The sequence below is a fragment of the Dipodomys merriami genome, unplaced genomic scaffold, assembly GCF_024711535.1.
Source record: "Dipodomys merriami isolate MVZ:Mamm:240054 unplaced genomic scaffold, mDipMer1.0.p SCAF_24, whole genome shotgun sequence".
NCBI classification, from domain to species: domain Eukaryota; kingdom Metazoa; phylum Chordata; class Mammalia; order Rodentia; family Heteromyidae; genus Dipodomys; species Dipodomys merriami.
Genome location: NW_027203826.1, coordinates 1,704,206 through 1,715,456, shown reverse-complemented (window position 1 = coordinate 1,715,456; position 11,251 = coordinate 1,704,206). Strand labels below are relative to the sequence as shown.

General features: G+C 44.5%; 1 protein-coding gene across 6 annotated transcripts in view; it reads left to right on the top strand.

Annotated features, from left to right (window-relative positions):
• The first annotated feature begins 3,932 nt into the window (after positions 1–3,932).
• Pou2f1 (POU class 2 homeobox 1) overlaps positions 3,933–11,251 on the top strand; it is a 161,584-nt gene continuing 154,265 nt past the window's right edge. For 2 of the 6 annotated variants that reach the window (XM_070034166.1, XM_070034165.1), the window contains exon 1: positions 4,606–4,666. In XM_070034166.1, coding sequence (XP_069890267.1) covers positions 4,606–4,666 — 61 coding nt within the window. Of the gene's footprint in view, positions 4,026–4,605; positions 4,667–11,251 lie in introns of those variants that run through there. The other 4 variants (XM_070034164.1, XM_070034163.1, XM_070034170.1 and 1 more) reach the window with 3 other exon arrangements.

The following is an 11,251-nucleotide window of genomic DNA, read 5'->3' as shown; positions in this document are numbered from 1 at the left end:
CTTGAGCTGAAGAGCTGAGGGACAGTGCCCAGGCCCAGAGTTCAAGCCCCATGACCAATAACAACAACAAATAATAATAAATACATAAATAAAATAGGGTTGAGAAGGTGGCTCAGTGGTAGAGTGCTTGCCTCACATGCATGAGGCTCTAGGTTCGATTCCTCAGCACCATATAAGCAGAAAAAGCTGAAGTGGGTGCCATGGCTCAACTGGTAGAGTGCTAGCCTTGAGCTGAAGAACTGAGAAACAGCACCCAGGCCCAGAGTTCAAGCCCCATGACTACCACCACCAACAAAAATCGGTACAAGGAAGCTGTCAATCCTAGTCCTAGGCTTCCACTCAGCTTGTGAACAAGATACAGTCTGCTTGTTGTTCCTAATAAGGTATGGTTTCTTGAGAGCAGGGAACTTCACAGCCCAAAAATGCTGAAGGAATTTGATCTTCATGTACTAGATCTATAGCAGGAAAAGAAACAGGAAGAACTTCCCTGTTTCATGAGATCTCCCATTAATGGTTCCCAACAACTTCTTACCATTCAACAGCCAAAATTTAGTCACATGATTATATATGCAAGGGACCTTTGTGTGCCCTTCAGCAGGACAGGTGGAATCATTCACACCAACACACCATATCTAGGAAGAATCAACCACCACTTCTTCACTCTACTTTTTCTTCTTGGTTCTACAAATATATCTACATCTATAGATCTAACCTCTTAAGACTTGCTTCTTTCACTCAGCATATCACCTTTGAAATTCCCTGAAGATGTTGCCTGTGCCAACAGTCATTTCTATTTACTGCTCCTGTAATTATATGTATGGTATCAATGTCCTAGGATTCATTTATTCACTGTTGAGAAACACTTCCATCATTTCCAGTTGTGAGCAATTTGCATACATGTTCGTGTAGTATGAATACAAATTCTCAATCATGAATACATTTTTTATTTTGGTGAGATTATAGCCAAGGACTGACTGACTTACTTTATATATTGGTCATGGGCTTGAACTCTGGATCTGGGTGGAGTCCCTGAATTCTTTTTTTTTTTTTTTTTTATTGTGAAAATACCGTACAGAGGGGTTACAATTACATGGGCAAGGTAATGAGTACATTTCTCATCTCCCCCAAGCCCCCACCCCAGGCCAAAGCTATAAAGTTCTTTTTTCGACATAACGACTTGTACATCTCATTGTTGCAATGGGTCCACCTGTATCCTTATATAAACGATTTGTTTTTTCCCCTTCCCCTCCACAAATTATACCAACATCAAATACAGTGAAAGCAGGGATTATACCGTGGGGGAGGGACATACAAAGCAACAAAGAAATCATCTTATAAATATGTTAGAAACAATTGCAAGAAAGAAAAAACATTTGAATCCTTATCTTGGGGTTCATTTCGCCTAACATCAATTTATCTGATCTTTTCTGCTTGTCTCAGACATATACTAGTTATTGCAAATAAGGGAAACCATGGGACTTATGTTTCTTTGGGCCTGGCTTACTTCACTTAATAAAATTTTTTCCAACCCAGATGGCCCTCAGTAGATGAATGGATCAAGAAAATGTGGTATGTATGTATGTGTGTATACACACACACACACACACACACACACACACACACACACACACACACACACACACACACACACACAATGGAATTCTATGCCTCCATCAGAAAGAATGACATTGCCCCATTTGTTAGGGCAATGGAAAGACTTGAACTCTTGTTTTTTGGTCAAGTACTCTACCACTTTGAGCCACAGAGCCACTTCAGGTTTTCTTTTTTTTTTTTTTTTTTTTTTGTCTGGTCGTGGGCCTGAACTCTGGGCCTGGGTGCTGTCCCTCAGCTCTTCAGCTCAAGGCTAGCGCTCTACCACTTGAGCCGCAGTGCCACTTCTGGCTTTTTTTTTTCTGCTTATGTGGTCTGAGGAATCGAACCCAGGGCCTCATACATGCAAGGCAAGCGCTCTATCACTGAGCCACCTTCCCAGCCCCCCACTTCACGTTTTCTGTCTGGAGATAAAACAGATTGGAGATAAGAACCTCAGTGACTTTCCTGCCCCAGTTGGCTTTGAACCAGTCTTCAGATTTCAACCTCTTGAGTAGTTAGCATTACAGGTGTGAGCCACCAGCACTCAGCTCCAAGGACATTATTTAGTATGTTTTCTTCCTAAAATATATTCACTTCAGAGACTGCCTAATCCACAGCAAACAGCATTGTGTACCAGTTAAGATTTGCCTATGTTTGAATTCCAGCCCTTTAATATTTGGTGACACTGGGCTCAATCTCCTCATCCTGGAAAATTGAGATAAACAAGAGTTACTACTTTCCAAGGAAAGGATTAAAAAGGAGTTGATACCTGTGAGTCTGAGTTCATAGTAGTATCTTATACATTTTCCTGTAGCACCTAGTGAAGTTGACAAAATGTATTCATAAATTTTTGTTTAGTAAGTTACTTCATTATTCTAAAAAACCCTTTAAGTATTTACTGCAATACGTATTTGTGAGCATCCACTAAACCCAGGAGTTGTGCTAAACACTGAGGACACAGAAATATATTTCCATTAAGAGGAAAATGAAACATTGATAGACTTTTTCTTCCTCTCATGGAACTATCCTTTCTTAGATAAAATTCCTTCTATGAAAAGTTCCTGTTATGGAAATCAAATAGAAAAGTAGGAATAGCACATACCCTTGCTTCCATGACTTTCTGAAGGCCATGTTATTTACTTTTTGAACCAATGAGCAGAACTAAGATTAAATAGAAAATAAGAATTTGAGGAATTTGAGTTATTTTTTCATAGTGGAGATGATTTCAAATCCATACCCCCAGGAGAAGGGACATGTATTTGCCTCTATTTCAAATAAGGTTGCCGAGTCTGGACTTCTTTAATATTAAGTGTTGGTAAATAGACTTATGCCATACACTCTGATATTAATTATTAACATGGTTGATTTTTGCACTTCCTTTACTTATGTTCGAACTGAGTGGTTTTGAAATAATTAGATTTTAAGGTAGTCTCATCATATGGTTTAAACAGTGCTGAGCATGGTCTAAGGCTTAATTACCATGAATAAATCAATCTCATCCCAAATTATTGTCTCTTGCTGATTTAACGTATGCAGTGTACAGAATTCAACATGCAGGTTAGGACTCAGGATTAAACTTTAGCTGCTCAGTGACGGCTCTGTGTGATCATTTTTTCTTCAATGTAGAAACTGCAGTTTTACCCAATTTCAACTTTAGTCAAATCTCTTGAAAACAAACTAGCACTGGGTTTATTTTATTATTATTTTTATTTCACTTTACTTACTATGAAATGCACTTTCTTCCTTTTCATTCTGAAAAGATTCTTGAACAATCTTGGGGCTTTAATAAGAGTTAATTAGAAATTAAGACGTTGAATTCCACCATGTATGAGAACACGTGGCGACATTCTGACTAGTTACAAAGAAAGCTTATTTACAAACAGTTAATTTGCAAAGTGAAATTCATGAAGGAGCTACTAGCTTATTTGGGCGTTTTATTGACTCGGCTACCCTAGGTTTCCAAATTAATCCCACAAGTGGATAAAAAAGGAGGGTCTAGGGGACACAGTGGGGTTCGCCCAAGTGGGCGGGGCGTGCAAGCCGAAAACCCGCAGGGCGGAAGTGGGCGACTATAAAGCGCGGCGCCCAGCACCGCGAGGCGAGCGGTGCGGGCGTTGGGAGCCGGCCGAACAGGAGCGCTTCTGGGCGAGTTAAACCCACCTCAGGCCACGCCCCCCGCGCGCCCCCGCGGGCCTCCAGCCCTGGCGGCGTCGGGGGCGGGGATTAGCTCCGATTCAAATTTAAAGCGGGACCGCGCCGCTCGCCGGGGCAGGCAGGTGCCTCTAGTCCCGCTCCCCGCCTTTTACTCCTCCCTGCGCCCCCTCCACCGCCGGGGCCTGGCCCGCCCCTACCTGCCCACAGGGCCGGAAATTACCTAGCAGGGGAGCGGCCCCTCCATTGTGGTCACTGAGTCAACGGCAAGAAAGTCCGAAGTAAGTGCAAGAGGGCCGGGGGCGCGAGTGTGGAGCGCCCACGGGTGACCTGTGAGCCTCCACGCTTTTGGCCCCTAGGGCCCCTGAAGCCGAAGTAAAACGGGATAAGGGAGGACTGTAAAAGGAACACCTAAGCACTCGATACACTACTTCTTAGTCAGACGATGCTTCTGGAGCGGAGGAAACGCATGCGCCTATCGCAGTTCCTCGCGTGGAGAGAATTGCGCATGCGCCTAGCAGATGCGGTGGCGGGGGGGGGGGGGTGCGGTGGGGGGGGTACTAACAACAAACACAAATCCAGAGCGAAAGCATGATTGGCAGGCTTAGGGCGCTTAAGTGGCTGAGAGGTCACCACGGCCCGGACGCGCGTGCGTAGAGCGCGCGAGGGGGGCGGAGCTCTTCCACGCGGGGGGGGGGGGGGAAGGGGGGCTGGCGGCTAGGAGCGCCGGCCTCGCGCGCCCCCTGGCGCGCGCCCGGGGAGAGGAAGGAACGGGAGGGGGCGGGAGGAGGCGGGAGGGGGGAGGGGAGCAGGAGCGAGGGAGGGTTTATCGACCGGGCGATTTTGGTTAAAATATTCAAAATGGCGGACGGAGGAGCAGCGAGTCAAGATGAGAGTTCAGCCGCGGCGGCAGCAGCAGCAGGTAATCATTACAGCATTTTACATATTCATATTCATACTCAACCCCGGCTCCCGCTGCCCCCCCCCGCGACTTAGCATAATTTATTAGTACTCAGGATTATTATAATTAACGGCGGGCAGATGGGGGGCCGGGAAGCACGGAGCCCCCGCCGGGCACCGTACGGAGGGGGAAAGAGGCTCGGAGCGACCCAGTGGAGGGGAAAGACCCAGGGCCAAGGGGGCTGCGATCCGCCGCCCTCCTCCTGCCCCCGGCCCACCCCGCCGCCGGCTCGCCCGCCCGCCCGCCGGTAGTCACCGGCCCTCCTCCTCCTCCGCCGCCGATCGCTGCCGCCTCCTCGCGCCGAGCCCGAATCCGAGCGGGTCCGCGGCTGGCGGCGGGGCCGGGACACGGGGAGAGGACAATAAAGACATTTTACATATTCATAGCTGCTGGGCCGGCGGGGCGCGGGCGGGCGGCCGGGACCGGCGGGCGCGAGTGGGGGGGGCGTGGAGGGGCCGGAGGTGGCGGCGAGCACAATGCCGGGCGGGCGACGGGGCCGGAGCGGACCCCGGCGGCCGGACACACGCGCGTCTCCCCCGCGGGACCGGACGCGGGCCTGGGCGGAGGGGGTGGGGGGGCAGCCCGCCGCAGGGTGCGCCCGGGGAGCGCGTCCTGCCCGCGCCTGCCGCCGTGCGGGGGTCCGCGCGGGGCCGAGTCCGGGGGTCATGGCCCCTGCACCTCGGCCGCGCCCTATCGGTGCCCAGGGCTGGCGGCCTGACCCGAGCCAGGCCTGTTTCCCTAAGTGGGTAGGGACAGCAGCCGTGGGCGCTACGAGGTGGCCCGGGGGCTGCGGGGACCTCTGCGCCTCCTTGGGAGTGATTGGGTGGGAGGCGCCCTAGGGGAAAGTTCCCCTCCGAAGGGACAGCTTGGGCTGTCGATGTGCCCGGTGCCATCGGTCAGCCGTCCCGTGGGTTGTACCGTTCCGGGAGGTGGGGATTAAGATGTCGGCGTGGTCGGAGACCCCTTCCCCTCCACGCTGGGACCCGGTGGCCCGTGTGGGGTGTGGGTTTTGGCTCTGAGCGTCCTGAGGCCTCCGGAGAACTCGGCCTTAAAAGGCTGCCCTTCTACCCGAAACAGGCCGGCCGGCCTGACAAGTTGATCATACTCTTGATTTCCTCTCTCCTGCTGGGAGTGGGTGACTAGGAACGGGGATCCCCTCCCTGCGCCGTGGTGGTGTTTTTTCGCTGGGTGCTCGGTCCACTCTACTCGCTCAGCGCAGCCTCTCTCATTTGAATAATGTCTAATTCGGGGAGGTTTATATTATTGAAATGGCCGCCTGGCTTTCCCCGCCTCTCATGTTTAGTAATTCAGACCTTTAATAACAGCCACTCACAGCCCAACGCCGTGTTTATATTTTACATTCGCCCCATGTGCTTTTGTGGTTCGATATGATTCTTCGTGTGTGTGTGTGTGTGTGTGTGTGTGTGTGTGTGTGTGTGTGTGTGTGTGTGTGTGTGTGTGTGTGTGTGTGTGTGTGTGTGTGTGTGTGTGTGTGTTTTCCTTTCTCTTTTTCCCTTGGCAATCTGCTGGGCTCTGAGATCAAACCCAGCCTGTGCTGGGAAGAGAAGGAGGGAGCTAGGCCGTGACTTCTGTAGTAGTTGTCTAGGCCTCAGATTCTCTGCTACTTGATTTATTTACTAATAACCAAAATGACTACCATACCAGTTGCCCTGTGCCTCCCTCTTTCGTGGGCAAAACACATCCTCCTCAGGGCCTTAACAACATTAAGACAGCTCCATCTAAGCATCGGCTCTGTGGTGGTTGGTTTTTTCTCTTAAAAGACTTTGTTATAGTTAGTTTGCAGTAATGTGGGGCCTAGGGAAAAATTGTTTTCTCATTTTCAGAAGCTAAGCTATGAAATCTATTTTTGTTTAATACACATAGATGACTTTGTTGTGGGGATAGATAGTTCTCCTTGTCCCTCCACCCAAGTTAAATACTTTTGAGCTTTATAAAGGTCTGTAGTATTTGTGAAACAAAAAGCCCAGTAATTTTTTTCTTTCTAGGAGTTGTAAAGTAGTTAAGTATTTTAGAAATTCCAATTAATGATACTTTAATTTCCCAGTTGTGCACCCTTTCTAACCTGCATTCTAAGTGAGGTGACATTAATTTTGTTCAATCTCTGTCCTAGACTTGTTTTAATGGTAACACTACAGAAAACAGAAAAGAGGTTATGTTTTCTTGAGCATTTGTGTCATGGTTAAATGAGTGAAAATAGAAGAATAAACACAGGCATTGTGTCTATACTCATCTTAGAACTTATTCTCCTAGCACACCCGCCCCTCTGCTTAAGTTGTCAGAATTGATTTTATGTTTTATCTAGACTTAGGACAGTTGGCCTGTGAAAGGCAGATTAACTTTTACTGTTTAGAGAAACAATGTCGATATTTGATCTCTGTGGACAAAGTTTTCTTTTAAGATATCTTTGTGTAGTTGTAGTTTGCTTCCCCCACCCCCCATTTTTTTTCTTGAGGGATATATTTGAGGAGTCATGCTTAAAACCATTTTAATTTTGAACCGTTGAAATTACATTGAGCCACTTTATGGTGAACAACTGGCTACATATTTTGTGGCTAGCTACATGGAAAAGAAATATTAATTTTTTAATTTGTAACAATTCAAGATTTAATGTTCTAAAAGCAAGGTAATTTAAAATAACTAGTTCTCGATGTATTTTTCCCTACCTTTTCATCCAGTAGATAGGCCCTGAATGCAGCCAGAAAAAAAATCTGTTTCAAGAGAATGTTCAGGTGACCAGCTGATTCAGACTGTTTCAGAGACTGCAGCATGAGGTCGGATGGACAAAAGGCAGTAATATGATTTCATGCCTTAAATAGCATATGTTTTTGCACCCAATTCCCAAGATGTGGTCAAACTGATGATGTCATTGGATAGAGGACAAGGTGCAGTTAATTTGATTTATTATCCTGAGGTGAAGTGTAGCAATGAAGCCTTCTCATAGGGAAACCATTTATCTCAGGACAATTTCCTTTATAGCTGCAATTTAACCACTACTGAGGCTGCAGATATTTTATTCAGCGTGATAAAATACATTTTAACCAAATTTCGCTATTATGATTTTTGTAATAAAGAGAAAGGATAAGCATTGTTACCTGCCTTTAATGTTTTGGTTGCTTTTCCATGCTGTAGTAAAAATTTGATTTTCTCCAATTTCAAATGAAATTTGGATTTCAAATAAGAATAATCAGACATGATCCATGTCTATAATAAACATACACATGCTTATTTTACGTAGATTTGTTATAATTTCCCAAACACTTACAGGAAGCTACTTAACTTAATCAGCCCAGGATTGTGGTGAGACCATTTGCTTTAGAACCTTTATATTTTTGAGACAGGTCTTACTATGCAGTCCAGGTTAGCCTTGAACTCATAATCTGCCTCTCCTGACCTCTTTATTACTAGGATTACAGTCATGCTTTTGAGTCTATTTTAATGACTAAAACTGAAATGAAGAAAATAGGACAGTATATTCTTTTAGTTTGAAATTACAGTGTTTAAAATAAGGTAGAATAATTATAGGAAATTAGGTGCTCTGAAAATCATTTTTTAAAAGTTCACAATTCTTTTGGATTTTATGCATTTTGTTTTGATTAGTAACTTAAAAATTTTTCCTATTGGCAAAATACAGATTCCACTTATACTTTTTTTTTTTTTTTTTGGTCCAGTCATGGGGCCTGAACTCTGGGCCTGGGCGCTGTCCCTCAGCTCTTCAGCTCAAGGCTAGTACTCTACCACTCTTGAGCCACAGTGCCACTTCTGGCTTTTTTCTTTTTTGCTTATGTGGTGCTGAGGAATCGAACCCAGGGCCTTATGCATGCAAGGCAAGTGCTCTACCACTGAGCCACCTTTCCAGCCCCAACTTATGCTTTTTGATATATACTTTTTTTCTTAGGCGTTTCTCATCTTTTAAATGGGGGCTGAACTCTGGGCCTGGGCACTGTCCCCCAACTCTTCAGCTCAAAGCTAGTGCCCTACCACTTGAGCCACAGTTTCTGCTTATGTGGTGCTGAGGAATCAAACCCAGGGCCTCATGTATGCCAAGCAAGCACTCTATCACTGAGCCAACTCCCTAGCCCTTCTCATCAAATTTTTAACTAGTTTGTCTTAAGGTAATGGTTAAATTGCTCTGCTAATGTGAGAGAATTGCTGTGCTTTATTTGTGAGCAAAGTTTGGTAGAGAATTTTAGGTTGCTTTTGCAGTCTCAAGTTTAAAATCTGCCTATCTTCTTTTGTATCTGTCAGGTGACTTTACATAAGTTTCTAGAAAATCCATTATCACTTCTTTTTTAGCTTCTCCCTTTCCCTCAGTTAACTATGATGGAGCTTTTAAATTAAGATCTTGAACATTCATGACAGCTGACCAGATGTTATTAGTTTTGGAAGTGCTTTTCTGCTTCCAAGCCATTACTGTAAAAGTAATTTTAGCCTCTTCTCTCAAGTTAACTTGTAATTCTTTTCATTTTGTTATGGTAAAAATGCTGGTTGTAAAGACAAAAACAAACAGTAGACCATTATTTAGGTTTTAATAGTGTTCTGCTGTATTTTTAATTTACTGTTCAGTGTACCAATAGATAGAGAAAAGGAGTAAAAATAAAATATACTTCATTGCTGCCCAGGTTGAACTGTTAATCTGCCATTCATCTGCTCAGTGGATTTTGGAATAAGTTTAGGGTTCAGAATATCAAATTGCTCTTATGCCACCAAATATGTTTAACAGCTTTGAATATCTTAGGCAGGTGGGTTATAAAATGAGGGAACGAGCTGGATGCCTGGGGCTCACACCTGTAATCCTAGCTACTCAGGAGGCTGAGATCTGAGGATTGCAGTTCCAAGCCAGCTTGGGCAGGAAAGTCTGTGAGACTCTTATCTCCAGTTAGCCACCAGAAATGAAGTGGTGCTGTGGCTCAAGAGGTAGGGCTCTTGCCTTGAGCTGAAGAAGAGCTCAGGAACAGTGTCCAGGCCCAAAGTTCAAGCCCCATGACCAACTGAAAAAAAAAGAACTAAATGTTTCAGTGCTAACTTTCATAAATGTTTTCCATTAAAAATGAAATATTTGAAGTGTGCTTGATCTTTGTACCAGGGTATGAACTCTGGACCTAGCTATCTTGCTCATAGGCTGAGCTTTATTTGCGCCATACCTATGTCCTGGCTTTGTGTTTATTATCAGGGGATGTAGTCTTGGAGTTTATACCTGGACTGGCTTCAAACTGGGATCCTCAGGAGTTTTCTGAATAGCTAGGATTAGCAGTGGCTAGTGAGTATTGCTTGATTTTGAATTGAGGGTGTGGCATGAGCCACCGTGTGTATTTTATTTTTAATGTTAAAACCCCAGTCACTGTATACCCACGACTATAATCTTAGCTACTCTGGAGGCTGAGATCTGTGGATGACATTGAAGCCAGCTCTGGCAGGAAAGGCCATGAGACTCTTTTATCCTAATAAACTAATCAGAAAAAGCTGGAAATGGTGCTGTGGCCCAAGGGGAAGAACTCTAGCCTTGAGCAAAAGAAGCCCAAAGACAGTGCCCAGACCTTGACTTCAAGCCCCAGGACTGGCAAAACAACAACAATACCCCCCTCCCCCCCACTGTCCTGGTATCTTTGTATTGTCATGCAGCTGCCATCAGTTTGCTTTGATACATCATTGTTGATTTAGTTACAAACTTTTGATGATTAGCAAGGAGATTTTATTTAGAACTGTTGAAGTAATTATTGCTTAGAAAGTGAACAAGTTACCCACAAAACATGCCCCTTTGTGGTCACCTATCTTCTTGTTTCTAATGTTTTCATAAGTGCTAAATTCCTGAGCAAACATAGTTATTATTTATTATTTCTTCAAGGAATTCTAATATTGGCATTAGAGTAGAAAGTTGTGGATTTGACTTAGTGACACATATACTTTATTTGAGGTTCTGTATTCTTCCTGCATTAATCTTCTCTTAACACCCACCCACTCTCTCTCTCTCTCTCTTTTTTTTTTTTTTTTTTTGTTCCAGACCTGGGGCTTGAATTCAGGGCCTGGACTTTTTTTTGCCCAAGGCTAGTGTTTTACCACTTGTGTCACAGCTCCACTTCTGGCTTTTTGGGGTTAATTGGAGATAAGAGTCCCCAGGATTTTCCTTCCCACTGTGATCCTTTATAGCTAGGATTCTAGGATTACAAATATTGGTAACCTGGCTATTCCCCACCCCCTTTTAACCTAGAGTCTCTAGGAATGTAGCCCTTGCTGGCCTTAAACTATTCTCCTGCCTCAGTCTCCCACTGCCCTACTCCTTTAAAGGAAATTCTTTAGAACATAGCTTAATTTTTCTTTTTTATAGTGTCCAAATAATTAAATATCACTAATTAAAAGAGGTAATGATTAAGATTTACAGAATAGCACTTTCCTTATGTATATTTTAGCAAACATTTCTGCCCATTGTTGATATAAATTTTATTGTAAATAAAGATAATTGTTAACTAGATTTTTAAATAGCTTTATTTTTATTTTTTATTTTTTTGTTGGTTATGGGGGCTTGAACTC